The 20,713-nt window shown below is 43.6% G+C and overlaps 1 protein-coding gene across 1 annotated transcript in view; it reads right to left on the bottom strand.

Moving 5' to 3' along the window:
- The window catches only part of nhsa (Nance-Horan syndrome a (congenital cataracts and dental anomalies)), a 56,858-nt gene extending 36,545 nt beyond the window's left edge, over positions 1-20,313 (bottom strand). The window contains exon 1 of the mRNA XM_073476814.1: positions 20,034-20,313. Within this exon, the coding sequence (XP_073332915.1) occupies positions 20,034-20,313 (280 nt within the window). The remainder of the gene's footprint in view (positions 1-20,033) is intronic.
- Positions 20,314-20,713: the final 400 nt, after the last annotated feature.

The following is a 20,713-nucleotide window of genomic DNA, read 5'->3' on the forward strand; positions in this document are numbered from 1 at the left end:
ACAGGTTCCGGAGTCACTTTGAAGGGTTGGGTCAGGACCTCGGTGAGTGGGAATAATAGAAAAAGAAAAGACAAACCGCACTGAAGAAGAAAAAATGCAACCAGACATTCAGCAAGAAGTACAATAACTTTTTTCCACTTTTCTGACTAAGCGGTAGAGACAACCCCGTGTCTAGAAAATGAATGGCTTACACAGTGTGGGAATGATCCAGGGAAGTGACTGTGATTAGTCTGGCTCCACTGGGCATGATATCACAGCAGGGTGAACCTGGCTCAACAGGAACACTCGCAGAGAGACGAGGAAGACGCAGCGAGGGAGAGACAAAGAGAGAGAGAGAAGCCGAGAGAACATGCATGGCAATTTGGCCTCTCCACAGTCTGACGGTGATTTCTAAGATGGTAATCACATCAACTTTGTAGCTGAGGCAGAGTGACATCACTGCGAGGCTTCAAGTTTATCCCGCACTGGCAGGCCCCAGTGGAACGAACCAGTCTGTGGGTCCAAAGCTTCCCTGCAGCTCTGCAGACCCTCTAATCACGAACAAGAGGATTGTGAGATATCAAGTAATACGCTGAAGGCGTTAAACAGCGGCCCGCTTAGCGCTAACGGATCATTACATCACTTCTGACGCCAGCCAGGTTATTAAAAATTTAAGTTATTCCTACAGTAAGTCATACAGTATGTTCAGACACTGAGGAACTAATCTTTAACAATAAAGGGATAGTTCAACATTTTGCAAAGACAGCGTCAGATGACAAAACTGCACTCATGTCTGTACACTAAATGTAGAGCTGAAGCTCGGAGAGGTAGATTAGCTTAGTGCAAAGATTGGAAACAGCTAGCCTGTATCTGTCCAAAGTTAACAAAATTCACCAACCAGCACCTCTAAAGCTCACTAAATTAGCACATTATATCTCATTTGTTAAATCTGTACAAAAAACAAAGTAAAAACAACACGCTGCAGCTTTATGGGGGATTATGTGGGACTATTTCCTGTAATTTGGTCATTGGACTGTGAAATTTCCAAGGAACCAGCAGAGCCTCCAGGAAGTTGTGAGACATACTATATTAATCAATGAGCTTTACAGGTGTCAGTACGTGTATTGTGTTACTTTTAACAGAGCCACGTAGCTTTTTCCCTCTGTTTCCAATTTTACCGCTAAGCTGAAATTTCCAGCTAATGTAGTTTCCTTTTAACTGTACAGACACAAGAGTGTGTCTGAGCAAGAAGGAAAGAAAGCATATTTCCCAAAATCTTGAACTATTCCTTTAAGCCTGTGTGCTTATTTTGAAAATCGTTTAACTCTTGGATAAAATAAATGAGCCACACCTATTTGAAATGAATCAGAAGCACGGACAGGCCTGTATCTGAGTGCAAGTTGGCAGATATTTGAATAAAAACATATGTGATTAAAAGGCAGCTTGGGTCAGCGACATTGGCCCACAACGCACCAGATGTCACTGCGCCTGTGTGGGAGGAGCCTGTGATTGAGACTGAATATTAATGAAAAGAAAGAAGGCTTTTCCACATGCTTTGTCTTTGCTCCAATAAGGGTCAGCAGCAGTGACACTGAACTTCACAGGGACAGAAGTGTGTCACCTAACACGGGATCCCCTTCAACCAGGAGATTAGGGGCGCTGTCACAGATTAAAGAGATCAGACTGAGGTCAGGTACATACACCAAATTATCTTTTGTCATTTATAGAAAGGGAATATTGCATGACAAATGATGCTGCAGTTTAGCGTTGTTACGATACAGTTATGGACATGGTATCTCACTACAGGAGGGTTTGGAGAGTTCAGTGTCCTTCAAGTCCATTTAAATCAACACACAAGAAAATGTATGACAGATATTATCAATGATAATATAACATTAAAAAAATTATCATACTTATGAATCTACTTGAAATAACCTCATTTTTGTCATCATGCAAAACTGGAATTGTGTAAGGTATGTAATTGCTGGTTTTGAGCAGTAAAGTATGAAGAAATCTCCTCTTTACAGAAAACTAATACAGAGAGTGAAAGTGGTGAGCACTGCTAATGAATAACAGGTCAACAACTCATGCGACCTTTAATGTCTCTGGCCGTCAGCCTAAAATCCCGATGAGCAACAGGATGGGAGGAAGTGATATACAGAGAATCAGACATCTGTATGGCCGAGGTTAAACGTGGAGCTGCAGATGTTCTGGCAAGTTGCTGCCTCAAGCAACCACGCGGTCTGCTGCTGCTCTCATCTGTTTTGCGATTGGTCACATTCAAGTGTTTATTCCACAACCACAAAGGGTTTCAAAAAGTAAAATAGCGTCTCTTCTGAACAGCTGAACTGCAGGATGCAACCTGTTCTGAAATGACAATAATGAGTGACAGCACAGGAAAGTTTCACTATTTGATTATTGCATTGTTGGAAGTCTAATCCACCATGCTGCTTTGCTCCATCTGTAGTGGAGCCTGTTGGGACAACTCTCAGATGACATGTTTTAAGGTCATAGTGAGGTTTACTACTCTGGCTTACCTTTGCGTAACTACTGACGTAAGGCCTCTAACTAGCCCTGATCTGATGTGTGTGTGTTGAGTGAGCGCTGAACCTCAAGTGTAATTACGAACATTGAGTAATGGAGGTCTAGACACGTCCCCTCTGGAGGCTCCTCTACAGTTTGTTTATGGTGGGAAATGAGGTCTCAATGGATGGTGGTTAAGTCTCTTTTTGGTGTGAAAACTGTGTATTTGTGGTGTGATATCCGACAAGAAACATGAGGAGGATGACAGAATCACACCTCCAGTTTCCTCTGTTACACTACAGCTCTGTGACCTCACAGAAAGTAAAAGTCCAGATGGACGGGTCACATCTGTGCTCAGAGGAATGTATCCTCCTTCACCCTGAGGGCTTTGGGAATGTCAGGACTGTCAGGTTTTTCTCCCCTCTACTCCTCATTCTGGTTTTTCTATACTCGCACTGATGACCGTGACCAACAAAAGCCATGTGCAACGACAGGAGCAGGCCTGTGAGCGACAACAAAACAAGTTTTAGATTAGAGATTAGAAAAAAATGAGGATGACACACCCCCAAAATACAAACAGACCTCAAGCTACTTATGTGGATGAATCCCACGGCGTCATAAAAAACAGATTAAATTCAACATCATAATCCAGGGGATCAGGGGAATATGCAAATTCATCACAGTGACTCATCTGTTACCCAGGAGCTCTACCTCTTGCTAAAAAAAATCTGATATTTAAATAAGGATTCAACCTGTACAAACATTGGACCATCTTCACATTTTCCTAAGTCATATGTGAAATTCCACGTTATCGTAAACATCTAGTGAAACGGTTCTTTGTGTCGGCGATCAGCACCCCTCCCACAGGCGTCCTTCCATGTCAACACAAGCAACACGATTACAACACTAGCCACCAACAATCCACGCTGTCACCACTTATAAATTAAATCCTCTAAAAACACCCCCAGTTAATGCAACATTAACAACTGTAAGTCGTGTTCAGTTTGCTCCGCTTATGCGGCCATCAACAGCCGTCAGCAAATGTGAGTCAATAAACGGAAAACTTTGGAATCAAACTCGACTTTGACTGCATGAATCATTCTGCAGCTGCCAAACGTACCCGTTTTTATTCGATCTTTTAAAGAAGGGTGTATTTCTCCACATTGGGATACAGCAAATGAGGCTATAAAACCTGCTGTAAACCCATTACCGTCACACATTCAGCCAGAAAGCAATTTATCTTCAACGGCTCCATACATCTGGGCTTGTATGACGCAGCATGATCAATGGATCCACATAATGTAAGCATCCAAGTTTTACTGAGTTTACTGCTGCCATGGTAACGGTCAACCAAGCCAAGACACCTCCGGGTCAGCTCAGATTGACCTACGCTTTCAAACCTATGTGATAAACTAGCAGAGGAAATACTGCACATGAAAGCACCTTGAAATTGTGTCTTCAAAAGTTCTCCAAATCCAATCCTATTAAATTTAACTTTTTAAGGTCATGATTTTATTAAATTGATTGAAACTTTTTTTCAGTGCTGACAGCTAAGCCACTATCGAGGCTTGGTTTGTAGAGATCAGCAGATCATTGGTTCTTATTCTTAACAACTGTCATTTACATTTTCATATTTCTGTTTCTGTTTGTTGGTTGGTTGGTTGGTTGGTCAGCAGGATTACACATAAACTACTAAAGGGATTTCTGCAAAACATGAATGAAGGGTGGTATCAGGTTATCTTCCTGATAACCTGATAACCTTCATCAGGTTATCTTCCTGATAACCTGATGAAGATCTAAGTACCGAAACGCTGTCATCATTAAACTTATTTGCAAGTGAAGTGGAAAGTGTGCGGGAGTCTTTTTCCTGATTTTGTCGGCCTACGGTCTTCTCCTATGCACCTGTTGATCTTAAGGTGTGCAAAAGCTGTACTCTGTGAATTCTCACTTTCTTTAACATTGCAAGTTAGGGTGTTTTTCATCATTTGGGTTCATTTCTCAGGGGCTAGTGCATGGATCTTGATGAAAAAAATAGGTGGCAGGTATCTATGAGTGATTACAAAGGGGACTGTAGGACCTTGGTGGAGGAATGCGCTCTATTCTAGTTTAAAAAGTTATGTTCCACCAGTCAATTGGGAACAAACTCTTAAATACAAAAACTGAAAAGAGCGACAGCTTGAGTTTCCTCACCTGCAAAACTGCTTAGTTTGGTTTGTTTTTCTTCGACTTGTTCATAACCTTGTAACAAATTATATCCATTTTGTGGATGTTACTTATGACCTGAATGTTGTTTCAACTGTAACCTACTAATCAACGAGATAAAATACTTTCCGAACATTCTCACCAGGCTTTGGTTTGCTCACACTATGAGTTTCTGCAGTCAAAAGTAGCGAAAAGTAATTATAACTAAGCAAATAACTGTAATCTGCTTCACAGGCTGCACCAATAACTGAAAGGCTGATGTTTATGAGCCATCGCTTGATGATGCTTGCAAAGTAGGGAAAAACAACCAGCATACTCTTGTGAAAGAGACTGACAGGCAGCACGAAAACATAGATTGCGTGCTTAACACTCCCTCTGCCCACATTCAAAACAGACAGATTGCTTTGTTGACGACACTTCTTATTTTTTTCCACATTTCCACTTGCATCTCATCCTCCACTTCCCCTCGAATCCCTTTCCACAATGCAGCTTCCTTCATAAAGCCGTCGGGATGACACCTGGTCCAAATTAAACTGAATTAAAATACAATGAGCGTGCATATTTTCACAATAGGCAGCCACAGTGGGACTCAAACCCCTGACCCTGGGTCAGTGCCATCGCCGCTGAGCAACAAAGGCCCGTGTTGAACGTATACATTTCACAGATGGAGAATGAGGAGGCAGCTGCCCAGTCAGTGCCTTTCAAAGAAGAAGCTCGGCATAGTTCTTACTTATGGCATGACTGGCTGCGCATGACATCATCGGAAAGGCATGTATCTCTGTGTATTGCTATTAGAAATACATTGTTGTCTGTTGAGAGGAGTCTGACGCCTCGAGTCTAACATAATAGAAGCACTGAGATGGGATGAGTAGGGATGGAGTAGGGAATGACGGACTAAACCCTGAATTATCTCTCTTATAGTCTGAATTATGTGGCCTTTCATTGTCACAACTACTTGGCATGAAATCTGGCTTGGCTTTGCACGTGATGTAACATTATACGATCAAAAGGCTTTTAAAGCCTCGGTCAAGCGTTCAGGCTACCTCGCAACATCTTGAAGATATTTTCTTCGACTATATTTTACAGTTAAACCCTAATGCTCATTGGTTGTTATTGTGAATATCCTGTTCTAAGGACAAAAACATAGATCAGGAATGACAATGGAATGAATCATTGATTCAAGTCCAGACAATACGAGCAGCCTCCATCATTCAGAGTCAAAAGTCAATCTGGCAGAGACGTTCTCTGAGATGGTTACACTCCCTCACATGAAGTCATAAATTTAAAGGTGTTTCACGGATGAGAGGTAAATCACTCTTGGATACCTTTGCCTCGGATCATTCCCAACGTCTCGGGTTTCTAAGGCGTTCTCATGGCAGAGGTCATGAAAACAAAAAGCTGTGGGAAGACGAACCAGTCAAGTGATTGTTGCGCAATAACTCATTATTCAACCTGAATGCCAAAATACACACTTACAAAACATTATCCGTACTCCGTGATCACATTATATCCCTCTCAGACTTAAAGTGTCTTCTTTCCAGCCTGATGAATGACCAAGGATTAAGAGCAGCACACGCGAAGTGAGTCTGACTCAGCCTGTTACTTTCACTCGTGAGCTGGCCGACACCTCTTTAATAAGATCAGGATCAGTGCTCCTTTAACTTGTAGACCCCCTGAGGAACAAGAACAGGAGGTGAGTATGTATGTACACATGCATATACGTCAAAAACAAATATTTGGTTTAACTCCCTTAACTACTTACAGAAAAGAAACACGCCCTCAATATCTACTGTCATGACACCTGTTCATTGCCAAGAAATTGTATTGTCTAGATGTAAATGTGTCACTTAAAACAGTGTGTATTCTTAGTTCACTCTCCCACATAAATCAAGCTTAAAGAAATGTTAATTCCTTCCTTCTCCTGTCTATAGAGTACTGTATCTTCTGCAGACTCCCCCATCTGCCCGAGTACTAGGTTTCACTCTCGCAGCCCTACAGGTTGAGCACACAGATCATTCTTTGGCAAGGCACCAACATCAACAACAATCATGACACAAAGCACACCAAAAAGGGTGTGGGAATGTGGGATTCATATGGACAAGAGCAATGCTTTTAAAGAATTAAAGAAGTAGAAGAACCAACATTTCTTGACCTCTGTCAATGATTACCATTTCCTTGAATACTCCTCTTAAAGCGGCCATAAAAAGACACAACAAAAGGCAGCACGCGTGCTATTGAAGGACAAATGGCCTACAAACAAGAAACTCAACTCGAGATATCTTGTGTTCTGTAAACACATCTATGTCACCCTCAGTGACAGACTAAATGACTTCTTCCTTGCCCGACAAATCCTGCGTCTTATAATTCCTTGATGTGGATGAAACAACAGTGGTGCGATGCAAAGATCAGGGCAGTGTGCCCCTCCCCGTGTCCTGCCGTCCTCAGACTGTGTTTAAACCAAGAGATCAGACACCCGTAATCTCCATTGTCCCATCCTGGGTAGACGGCAGGGTCCTACCATGGCCCACTTTAACAAGCAGGGCCATCTGCAGAGTCACAGATGGTCCAAAGTCTCACAGGTTCCCACATTTAGATAGAGGGTTAACCTGATACCAGCCATACACTTTACAAATCCACACTCACAGAGAGTGAGCGCAAAGAAAAACAGAGAAACTCTTGCTGCTTTTCATAACTCATCACATCCATAAGCCTTGGTATGCAGTTTATTATGTTTTTAAGTCCGGAATAACACAGCAGCTATTTTTCACGCCGTATCTACGCCTATATCATCGCTCTGCGGCTACAACCTGGATCTCCTGAAACACGGTGCATATGCTTTTGATTACAATGTGTTATTCTCCTATGTCAGAATGAAGTTGCTTTGATCCACCTCTTTGCACTCCCTTTACAACAGCACCTCTAACAGCACATGTTCAAAACCAAACACTGCTTAGTAAAGCTCCCACACCTCTGGGTCCACCCTGTTCGAACTAACAAGAGGCTCCATTGGCTGAACAAAAACGCAACGCCTTTATGACAGGACTGAACAGACATCATCAAGGTGATAAATGAGACATTTCTGTCACAAGCTGGTGCCACCGTGGCATTTAGTTATAGTGAGCAAACAGACGGGCAATAAAGCAGGGAATGAAACAGGGGCACACTTAAAGGACACATGTAGTGAAAGAATTCAAATCAATAGCCATCAACGTGTCCTGCCAAATGGGTTCAACCGCTACATTTCTTCCTTTAAGCACAGTGCTGCCGAGGTAACTGTCCAGACACGGAGTGAATGGAGAGATTTCCTACTGACAGCCTCATTCAAACAGGTCCCGTGGCTTACGTCTCTATCGCTGATTGGCTGCTGAACGATGAAGCTGCCGAGCGTTATCCCAGCATGGAGCCGTGACCTTGACCTCACGTTAAGGTGCAAACGGGAGGCTGGGAGACTCCGAGTTCTGATGGGCGAGTGCGGCCCGGCTTTGTGTCCCTCAATAGAGAGGTAATGAGTCACACAAAACTTCCCAGCAGCCGGCCAGCTGGCATGCAGCTCGCCTGCACAAAGAGATCTGCGAGGGTAGGCCTTCGGCCCAACGCCGGTCTGTTTCAGCATGGCAGCCATTCAAGCCCTGCTTTCCATTTCATTTGCACAAGTGCTTTTATGTCTGGATGTCAGGCAGACATGTGTCTCTCTCTATGTGTTTCTCTTTTCTAGAGGGATCGCCTGACTCACCTCCACTTTGCTCTTGTTTAATGGTCGGTGGAGACTCTGAGAACTGGATCGGGCCTTTGATCTAGCCGGTCCCATTCATGCCTAGGACCTTACACACTGGAGGCATTTTGCTCATGGGATCAACTGGTACGTCAATACTGTTGTTTTTGTCATAAGAACACAGCGTGCAATCATTCTCTCTGATGAATGAGCTGATATGAATCTATTCAAACATGCAAATTTGCATCGCCGTCAAAACAAGCTGATGTGAAGTATTTGCAAGCGAGTATTCTGCATTTCTGTGTCATTTAATACTCACGTCCCTGGTGTATAAATGTCTTTGGACTTAAAATCAACCTTAAATGTTCGAGTCACAAGTGTGACCGCACTGAGGACACACTGGTATGGGACTGGTCAAGCTGCATTTGCAGGTAGTCTGAGACATATTTGACCAGATATGTAGCCCAGTTTGAATGCATTTTCCAGCTGCTTTGAAAGACTATCTCATCAAATTTGTTGCGTGTGAACAGCAGGACAAACCACAGAAAAGGTTTACAAGCTTGCACCTGAGCCATGGTACCAGACAACCACAACAATCCACCTCTCTATTTCTGCGACTGAGAAGAAATGTGATTATCCTTATAATTCAGCAGTTGCAGTTTCCCACAGACTGATGCATATCATGACTGAGGATGAGACCGAGCCATTTGACTGCTAAATCAAGCAAAACAAGCACCAGTAACATTCAGCGTCCAAGAAATCAGGTTCAAACCTAGTCAAACTTCATCATGCTAGGTTTAGTGCTTTTAGTTTTTCATATTTTTTATTATAAAATGTATAAAGACAGTCTTGTAAAACACACGTCTCACACTGTATGGAATTATTTGGGTGTGTTAGCGAGTTGGAAAGGAAACTCATGACATGAAAATGTCTCAGTTTCCCAACTAAAGGAAAAAGTTACACACACACAAACACACACAAACAAATCCTGATGTCTGGTTACAGTTTAGCAGTGTTCCTGCAGGAGGAGAAAATGAAAGTCCGTGCTTCTAATGAAAGACGCCTTCTCTCCACAGCGCTGTGGGCTCTGGGGCTGACGTCCAACAGATGGGGCTTATCAGCTGGTAACAACACAGCAGCACCTTCAGGTTCTTTCCCCCGTGCGTCGCGTCCAGCTACCATTTCATACACAGCCTGGAGGAGGAAGTACTCGGTTCAGATAAACTGATATGAACATGCTCAGCAGGCTGACCCTCCGTCAGCGCTGTGATGCAACAGAGGCCAGAAGCCCTCGCAATTCCCATAAATGACTCGTTGTAAAAAGCTATTTCCAGGAACTATTTCTCCAGGGTCTGTCAGAGAAAACAAGTCAAAACCACAAGTGTAGTCACTTAAACTGGAAATCTGGTTTAAGACTAGTCTTTAACATCCTGTCATTAATATGTGCGACTAACAACACTACAACACTCTTGCTTAAGCCAGTTTAGCAAATTTCTCCTATTATGAAAACAAAAGTTAAACGTGTGCCAGCTGTACTGATGTAACATAGTGACGTTATACTCCTTGCATGGTGGCATCAGTGAATTATTCAAGTACTGCCTCCTGTTTAAAGTCATCTCTGTTCTTTTTGGATGCGTTTACACTTCGGTATTCACTGCCGATTCCTGGTTTTTACTGTCGCCCACAGCATTCATAACTTCACCAAAATAACTGAGGAAGCCGAGAAGCTTTCCAGACAATTTTCTTCCCATCCCATACTGTAGCTCTCTGGTTGTCCCTTCTGAATATTCGGTTTGTCCTCCACAGCATACAGAGCAAACAAATCGTCTCGATATTATTGAGTGGAAAAGAGTGGAAAACCACAGAAAAGGCTAATTTGATTTATCTAACATTGTATAACTGAAAATGAGGCCTAAACTCTTCGAGTAAGTTGCTCTGTGATGGCGTGCTGCCTGATGTAGAGAGTGGTTGCCAAGAAAAGACTGGGCAAATCATCACAAAAGCCCAACAGCAGCTATGATGGGGGATATAAAACTGGGTTTATCCCAAATATTATTTTTTTTCCAAGTCACTCCCTCCCAACATGTTCACTGCTGTGGGAGCATGGACCCACACTAAAGCTGTCGACTACACTGCGTCACTAAAACACATCCCTCCTGGATGAGCTGTACTATTTTTGGCCTCTCATGTGTACAGTCAACATGTTAAGGTAGAATTACACCATTGTTTCACTAGGGAGCTCCAGGGACATAATGCCACGGTATGTTTGAATCTAAACAGGTGGAGTTGGAGGATTTAACCATTTCTGAGTCTTCTTTGTGGAAAAGCAACAATACAGCGTCTCCTTCAATACATGTTTTCAGTACTCGGATGTCAGTGGAAGTTCCCTGCGAGTCAAAACTCCCAAGTGAGCTCAGAGGGTGCAACCTTTAGATTGGTAACTGGATCTCTCTTCAGGGTGAGAATCCATTTCTTGTGAAGACTGATGGTAAGCAGGAATTTCCTGTTTTCTCAAAAGTAAGTATCTGTAGAGTCTGTATCAATGTCCACAATAAAAAGGATTTAAAAAGGAGTTACTTGGAAATGAACCCTGTTTCTCTATCATTCTGAGCCAAGGGATATTTGATTACTCATTTGACTGTAGTGAAGTTCAGAAAACCCACAGAATATTGAGCCCAGTCCTTGTTTTATAAATGAAGCACTGCCATTTACTAGAACTCACAGTGCAGTGATTTAAACATTAGTATTCAGAAACTCTATTAAATATTAACTCATACAAATGAACAGAGTACACAGCGTCAATTCTAGGTTGATCGGTGGTCAATAAATGTTTAATCCAGACAATTTTTAACTACAAAGCAGAACATAATGGAGAGCAGGTCATCCATTTTTGTGGCAAAGCACTTTTTTGCTGCCCTAGCAGGATGGTCTCTCCCCAGTGGGGCTGCTGGGAGCGGGTCTGGCTGAATCTCAAAATAAGAAACTGGGATACAGAGATGAGTGAGTGCGAGAGAGAGACCCAGAAGCTCAGAGAAAGCAGTCAGAGGAGAGGAAACGGAGTATACAAAACGCCTGAGGGAGCGGGCAGGCACAGAAATTACTGGCAAGGATAAAAGATGAATCCGGATGGCGAGGAAATATCCCAGAGGAGAAGGGTATAAAGGACGGAGGAACAAAAGCCAGTGCAGGAGGGCGAACTTGCGTGTGCTTCAAAGCACAATGAGCCGGGCGGAGGAGAGCCGTCCTCTCACACTGACCTGTCCAGGAAAGCCTGTGTGGAGGCCTCGGGTCATTCTCAGTGCCACAACTAGTGCTATCTGGAGCATTAAAATGAAGCACATCTGGCATGAAATCTTTACTATGAAAGAAATGAAAGAAAGGACTAAGTAGAAGTCCCTTTCTGCTATAATAAATCATTTTCTAGGTGAGATTTGGCATCTTCCTTAATGCAGGACTTGTTTTGGTAAGATAAATGTTTGGGAAAAGAAACTTTGTGTGTCAAAAGTGACGCTGTTCATTAGTGAAAAAGGTGTTGAAGTGACGAGAAGCAGAGCACCCGAGATCTCTGTATCCAGGTCAGTGATGCTCGTTCACAAACACTGCACCAGCCTGCTACATGGCGCCTTCAACCACTTGTACTCAATGTGTAAATAAGTGTGACAAGTGAGGGCCCACAGCACGGTACAAAACACAGCAGGAAGCAGATAAGAACATGAAGAGGGAGTCTGGCCCAACATGGCAGGACTGTGAGGACAGCAGAGGATGGCCTGTTACTGCAGAAATGCAAACAGCACAGAAAACACACAATGGCAGATGAGGCTTTCTGACTGAGGCTTCATCAATAGTGATGTCTGATTATGTGGAGGCTGAGTTTCTGGTTCTTGTGTTGAGTTTAAGAGATGACACTTAGAAAGTAACGGTGGGTTGTGCCTGCTCAGGCCTGTGAAAGCTGACCAATCAGAATAGATTGGGCTTTTCTGGAGAGGGTGAATAGAGGTGCTGCAGCAATAGACAGCATCAAGTATAAACCTGAAAATTAGCATGATATGGGACCTTTAAAGTAACAGTTTGACATTTTGGGAAAACATTTTGACACCACTCTCTTGTCTGTTTGTTGAATATGTATCTACAGCCTGGAAGACTGGAAACATAAGGAGGTGGCTAGTCTGGCTCTTTCCAACCTTTTACAAAAATACACCTATCAGCATGGTATATAGTATCTCAGGTGCAGTGACTTCCTTTTGGCAGAACCAGGCTAGCTGTCTGCCTCTGTTTCCGGTCTTTATGCAAATATAATGTAACTGTTTGGCTGTAGTTGTATACTCAACAGACAACAGACAGACAGCTCGTAGTAGTAGCCGCCGCCAGGTTGCTTTCAATATTCTGTTATGGTGAAAGCCATAATGTTGTAAAAACTGTAACAATATTGCTGAATATCTCACAGCGGGGATGAGATTATTCCAACTGTCCCAGCGAACTGAGAGGAAAACCCAATACCAGCAATTTTCCATGTGAAGAGAAATCCAACAGACTAACTGCCTGAGCCGGTGAGTTTGCACACGCCCTCATATCCACAGGTGCTTCTGCTTTTTTTTTGCATCACATGTGTGATGGTGGGATGATTGATGAAAAGGCTCTTTCAACTTTAAAGACTCAGCCTGGCTGATCCACTGGCTCGTATACAGAGGAGAGGTGAGGGGAGTTCACATTCCAGTCAAATCCCAGTCTAAACACCTGCACGGCAAAGACTACAGCCTCACATGTGTTTCCTTCCTGTTAAAATACCATCATTTTCCCCACCACCCAGTATTTTCACACCTTTCGTTTGTCTTAACGTGAGATGACAATTGTCTTTTAAAAAGCAGAGGCAGTTCATATAAGGTTCTTTTTACAAAAGCAGGTCACAGTCTGCGTGTCTCAGATCCTTTATCTCTCACTTCCAACTAATTTCTCTCACCAGATAGCAACTCATTAAACTGGAGTAAGAGATGAAGAGTTCATGAGAATTTCGCTAGACGTTATCATCTTTTATTATCTTCTCTTCCTGCAAAGATCCCGAGATGTGTCCTAACATATCTGTAAGAATAATTCCATTGCATAACATTTAAGTCTGTCTTTGTGGCGGTGGTGGCCTGGGAGGAGGGAGCTTGGAGGAACACAAAAGCAGAGTGGGAGATCATATCATTTAAAGACATTCTGAGTTGGGAGAGGAAACCCACGCAGGTGGCCTGAAACGCTTCTGGCTAGTGGCGGCGAGACAAAGAGCAGCCGACAATAGTTTTATAGCCCTGTGAGCTGTCAATATTTCTCCAGGTTGCCAGGAAAAGGAATGTGGTGAGGTGTTGTAAAACTGCATGCTACAGTAAAGTTAGTTTAGCTTGAAGTCAGACGCGTATTTATTTGATATTTGGGCAAAACCTTGTCGTTTCTGCTGCAGTATTAAGAATTATAGCCACATGTGGCTTCAGACGGAGAGCTGAGCAGATTTTGAAGAGATGAGAACAGTCACCATCTGTCCTAAATAAATAAAGGTGAGGTGACACAGATCTGTATTCTCTGTCGGATAGAGCTGCAATCATTAGTGGATGAATCAATTAATTGATCTAAAAATGAACTGACAACTATTTTCATAGACAATTAATCGTTCAAACAATTTTTCAAGCAAAAATGTCAAACATTTGCTGGTTCCAGCTTCTTAAATGTGAGGGTTTTATGCTTTTCTTTCTAAATGTTAGTCGCAACCTAGTGTCAAATATTACAAGCAGTGCTTGCAATAAAAAAATAACTTTTATCCGCCCTTTGTCCACTTTGAGGCTGAGCAACTGGAACAGTGACAGGACTTTATGACAATCAAATAAACAGGGACTTCAAGGTGCATTCAGGTCCTCATAAACTTGGAATGTGTCCTCAAATGGCTACGAAGTTTTCATTATTTAATAATTACATTCAAATCATACCTGATATATTATCAAAAACTTAATTTCGGACACTACTCCGACACGTGGAGCGCCCAGATACAACAAACCCTTCAACCTACTGCTGCAGAAACAATGAAGTAAACAGTCAGATCACTATTTTGTAGAGAAGAGTAAGAACTACAACATACAATCGGCACTGTGGCACAAAGTTTTTTATATGTAGTCCAAGTGTTCAAAGATCAAAAATACGATTTCAAACTGAGAGAACTCCTTGTTGAAGCTGAAGGAAGTAAATGGCAAAAACATTCAGAAGCAGCCGTGCAGCTTTTCACGGCTCAGTTCTTCTTCAGCTATGAGTGACGACCCGGACGGAAGACTTTGTTGGAGTTATTGAGTTGACTTTGACAGTTTAATAATCCCTGGCCCTGCAGTAGGTTTTCGCCGGTCCGCTGACCTGTGGCTATTCAGTATCATGTCAAACATTAAATCCACTCTAATTGGCTGGTCAAGTCTTTAGAGGCTGAGTTATAAGCAAGATGGGGGCGGCTGTGTTTGCTCTTTTGTGTTTTTGAAGGGGTGTGTAGGAGAGGGGGGTTTCGAGGTCAGCAGGCTTTTGAGGTCAGGGGGTAGATGACTCTGTCCCCCCACCTCCTCCTCCTCTTCAGGATAGGCTTGAATTGTCTTGCTAGCCCCTCAGCCCCACACTCAGAACTCCATAAAGAGTAATGGCTGCTGCTGGGGAATGTTATTTAATAAAGAGACGCACATACACCTCAGGGCAGGGAGATAGCTTATCACGGTCCCAAGTTCCTGCAGCAGAAGAAACAATCCAGTCTCGCCGACAACAAACTGGAGCTTAACTTCCTCTCAGGGAGCCTATCGCTACAAAAACAGGAATCTTTCACACACATACATTCCAGTGCCGAAGCCCTCAACACACTTAACACAAATGTTGCTCTATATACCTGAAAATATACAGAAAACCAGCAGAGGGATTTAAGGTGTATAGAAGCCCACACTCAGAAGCACTTGCTCTCGCGGAGGGTCCCACCGCAGGAATGTAAAGTGTAATCACTCACACATTTCCCTCAAGCGAAGCAATGAAAAACCTTCACCTTCATTTTAACAAAACGTCTCCTTTCATAAACAAACACAGCCTCAACCTCTCACTCCTGCTTCTTCCCCCCCTCCATCTCCCCTAATCACACCAGCCATCCAGGGCCAATTTAGGGAGCACGTGTGGGGTGCAAGGTCCCAGAAGTGCAGGCGAGGCGAGCACTGTGGTTTCCTGGTCACTGGCTTTTTGGAATGCTTGACTTGACAGAACGGTTCAGCAGAAACCACTTCAAACACAGGCCGAGCGATCCACCGGGGGCTGAGGTGCTGAGACACACACATAGTTAATGGAGCCGAGTGGAGCCTCGAGTTCAACTTGGTACAGAGACCGCACTTCTCGTTTCAATGTCAAAAAATGACTCTGGTGTAAAAGTAATTCGCTGACAATGAAGTGTTTATACCACATTATCAAGTTACAAATGTAGGAACACTGAACAAAGCTGTCGTTTTGTTCATAGTCGGGCACTTTGTTTCATTCTCTGGTCCCAAAACTGCAAAGTCAGAGTGCTGAATAAAAAGCTGCGATGAAGAAGAAAGATATGAGTTATAAGACAGCTGAATGAAAACAACAGGGCACAGCATCATGGCTGTCTGGGCCTTCTCGGTGCCTGTCTGGGAAGAGGGGGGAAGGTGCAGGAATAAATGAGCCACTCTTTGAAATCTGCTCTATAATTAGCAGGGGTACTATATCAGCGGCAGGTTGTCTGGACCTGCACAAATATGCTCACGGTTCTGATAATGAAAGACGAGTAGAGGCTCTCGAGACCTCCAGCATGCGATCCACGATTTACTGATGACTTTCTTTTGTGTGAATGACTGAAAGTGTGTATTCGCTTTTGTGGAAAGAGATTGATGATGGTGGCATTTATTTCTTTCCACAACTGTTCCCACCACATATATTTAACTCAGCTACATGATTACTAAAAGTGAAATCACTACTGCTAACATTTGATTTCACTCACTGCTAAAATCTTTTCATACCCACATTATCTGAAATTCTATCGTGCAATCCGAACATGGATTGACCTCTGATGGAGTGTGCACTGACTCGTTGTAGTGGCCTCACTTAGTAAATCAAAGCCCGGGTAATGGCCGGACTGGGTCAATGAAATGCAGAAGGCACGGACTGTCAGCGGGCTAATGTGTTTTCCTTCTCTACGCTTCTCTAGTGGAGTAGATGATGTGCTACTGCTGCCGTCCACTGAAAATTTCACTCCAGGCAACGAGGCTCACAGAGCTGAAGTGGAAGACTGGCTCCGGAGTGAAATCAAGAGACAGAAAGGACGCTAACTGCAGAGTATAAATACATGGTGTGCAATCTTACTCAAGGGGTTGTTTAAGCAAGCAGGGAAAGTAGCACAGTGGAAAGCATAAAGCACCTCTAAGCAAGTGAGAATTCATAGCTGCTGCAGGCCCGTGTCTTTTCTTAAATGTTATGTCACATGTAGTATGTGTCAGGCAAAGTATTATATAAGCTGATTACTTTGAGTTCAATCATTTCAGTCGACTGCACCTCAATATTAAAGCAAACTTAATCAGTCAGCTGGTTAAATAATGGATACTTTCAGAATAAATCTCATAGCCTATAAAGAAACTGTGAGTGCAGTGTGCTAATCTAAAAGATAACATACAGATCCTGTTTCTTAACGTTGAATTCTAATTTCTATGCACTTAATTATCCAAATTGTGTACATGTGTTAAATAAAACTTCTCACTTTTTGAGTTGTCTCTGAATTACTGTTTTGCTGAAAGTTTATGTGCAAATACTACAACCGATAATACGTCTTATCACTTTCAGCTCAAGTCTCAAGATTATGTAAGACTGTGCACACAGTTATCAACACTAATGCATGATGGATTTAACGAGGCCCTGCTCCTTTGTCCATAATGAGCAGGGAGAGCATGACACAGCGCCAGGAATTAAAGGCATTATTAAAATCCTGTGTGCTGCCGTGTTTAAAGTCCCTCTCCTTGGATATGCGCTTTTCTCTGTTTGCTATTGTGACACAGTCTCCGGTGCAGTCTGCACAAGGAATGTGGGTGAACTGCCAGCCATGTGCTCTCGGACCAGAAAAGCCGGAGGGCCACTTGCCACCACAAGTATTACGGCTCCCCCTCCACATTGAGCTGGTGTAACTTAAAACCAAGCAGAGTGCTTTTGCATGATGGGACTGCACAACAGAGACTCGGCCTGGCTGAGGAGCTCTGTCGGTAGTCAAACGCAGACAATGATGGGGTGTCACAGGAGAGCGGTCCAAAACACTGGACTGAAGGATAGATGCCAGGCTCCCGGTGTGTATTTGTGTGTGAGTCCAGAGAGTGCTTTTCGCATAGATTTTCTTTATTTTTCATCTTCAGAGACACATTTGTATGTTTGTTTAAAAGGATCTCTGGTATGATTTCGTTGGATTCCACTGTATAAATAACCACGTCAATCAATCACAGACAGTGGAAGCATCACTTGAGTGTCTATATATGGATGCCTCTTGTACAGCTGGTGCTGTTGATAGAGGATGAAAGGCTCGGTATGAGCTGGAGCAAAAGTGAAACTAGCAAACCAAGTCCTCTGACCTAAATGTGTCACGCAAAGAATTTAAAAATATGCTCAAATACAAACATCACCAGAGAGGGAGGGAAAACAGCTACAAGATTACACACCCATGGTACTTTTCTGCACCACAAGACAACCTTCTTCCAAACAGCAAGGTGGCTCACACGGGACAGCAGCTGATGAGTCAATATCTGATTCTGCATAATCCAACACGGCATCTCCACAGCTGTGGTCCTCGGCAGACGATCTGGGGACAAGTCGCAGCCACATCATAAAAGCCCACCCCCGCCTGCCGAGCCCTCACTGCCTTGAACTGCTCCATTTACACTAATTGTCATTCAGATGAGGGAGGGCTCTGTTGTTTAAGGCTGCCCCTGACACCATTAATGTGAAAAGCACAATTAAGAGTAATTAGGCTTTTCCAGGCAAAAGGGGGTTATTTGGTTACCAAGCACGCGAGACCTCCTGCGCAACAACATGTAGCAGGAAGGGATTTGATAGCTCCATCCCAATATATTAACTCAGCGGTGCAGACGTGGAGGAATCAGACAGTAAATCATTCGACTTTAATGTTGCCGTTTGGTGTCAACTTACTACAGCAGCTTAAACTGAGCTGTGAGTGCTTTATTCATAAAATATGACTTATTCTGCTGTAATAACCTATTCTTCTTTAAAGTAGCTTCCCAGATTAACTTACATGGAGTCGGGATAGACACAGAAAACTAAGATAAACTCAAAAGAAACAAGATACACTGTCACTTATCATCATCCCTTAGGAATGCATGTTGCATCCCAGCTCAGAGAGGAGCGTACTTGCAAATATGAACTGATGGAGCCTCTTTAAATCAGGCTCAAACTGTCTGCAAGACCAAGCAGCAGATCCGGTTTCCTTTGACTTACTAAAACTAGATATGAAACCTCCAAGATGACTCATGGAGGTTTGCAAGACATACTGCAAGTGGTCAGCTGACTGTGACTGCACTTAACATGAACTGGGACAAAATAGCAAGCAAAGTGTACCTATGACAAGAGTTATAAACACCGGCAAAACATCTCTGCAGGCATCACAGGTTAAGAGGGGTCTGCAGAAAAATACCCTCAGGCAATCCAACCCATTCACCGACCGCAGGAAGCAGGGTCTGGGGAACGTGCAGGGACTTGCTGAACCCAAACTAAAGCGGGCTAAATCCACTGGGGTATGTCCGAGCTGGAGAAACAGTTCCGGCCCGGGACAATTGTCGAGGTTGGAAAGAGGGGTGCACAGGTTTGTTAAGTGCTTCCTGGAGAGTTTATACATAAACACACACACACACCAATTTCACATCACCCCCCAGTGACTGAGGAGGGAGGGAGGGGGGGAGACTAAAAAGGAGCCAGGCGATGGCCACCTGCTGTGTTATCAGGGTAATGAATTCTGACTGATGGCCATGCAAAGTTCAACACATGAGGTGAGGACACACCCAGGACTCAAGCTTATAACTATATAAGCTGACAGTTTTTCAAAATAAAACACACTGACACTCATTCATCTTTTAAAAAATAAAATAAAAATCTAACTTTTGACTGAATTAGAGGAAGAAACACATCCCGCCATAAATAAATAATAAAAAGTTACCTGTAGCTTCACTGTAGTTAAGTAAACCAGCACACAGGGCGGTTTATAGCGATGTAATAGCTAAGTGGCTACTAGCATGAAGCTACAACCAGGCTGTCACACGCCCCTCAGCGTGGGAAGAGGATGAAAACAGCCTTCAGTCTCCCAAAAGGACGAATAATGTCTCCACAACAAAAAAAAATGAACTTAATATTGTGAGAAAAAACACGTCTGACTATCAACTGTACACTTTACAACTTCACATCGACTTTATCGCACTTTCTGGTAGCTTTTAAGCTAGTGTGGCATCATTTCTGTCATTTCTGTAAACTTTGTGTTAAACTTAGCTAACTTTTTTTTTTCATCTACGTCGTTACTGAAGCCTAACTTCACTCAGAGGATGTCTTCCTCCACGATAGCGGACGGTGTGGTACTCACGCACTGCCTCCTGCTTGGGGTCCAGCTCGGAGCAGCCCTGCTGGAGCCGGCTGATCTTGCCCTGCAGCCCCCGGACCCGCTGGTTGGTGGACGTGAGCTCGCTCTCCAGCTCCTGGAAAATGGAGCAGGCATGTTTGGCCAGGTCCGACAGCTGCCGCAAGGTCCGAGACAGAGCCACGTTACTGATGGAGACCAGATCCTCGAAAAGCAGACCCTCCTCGTTTGGGATTTCATACCTGCAAAGCAACTGAGGTTCCACGAGTCGTTTGGCAAATGGCATGTTGGTGCGGACCGGCGGATAAATCCAACAAAAGTCACCCGAGAGTGGGCAGAAAGCGGTTCTCTCCCCTCGGCCCCTGATCCAGTTTCTCTGAATTCAGCTGCTGCTGCCGATGCCCCCCATCCTTTCATTTGTTAGACGGGACTGTTGTGCTCCTGGCCGCCGCGCCGGGTCATCTGCTGCCCCTGACGCTGGTGTGTTTTTCACTCGCTCCCGAGTAGAGGTGGTTTTTAAAAAATGGCGGCGCGAAAACGTGGAGCGGATCAACCAGGATTTTTTTTTTTACTGGATCCGGACTGTTGAGCTGCCCTGTTGGCTTCACAGTCCTCTCAGGAGGGGCACTGCGTACACCAAAGGTATTATGGGTAATTTTAAAATCATATAATAGGAGAATAGATGT

Source organism: Pagrus major, chromosome 11 (genome assembly GCF_040436345.1).
Source record: "Pagrus major chromosome 11, Pma_NU_1.0".
Lineage (NCBI taxonomy): Eukaryota > Metazoa > Chordata > Actinopteri > Spariformes > Sparidae > Pagrus > Pagrus major.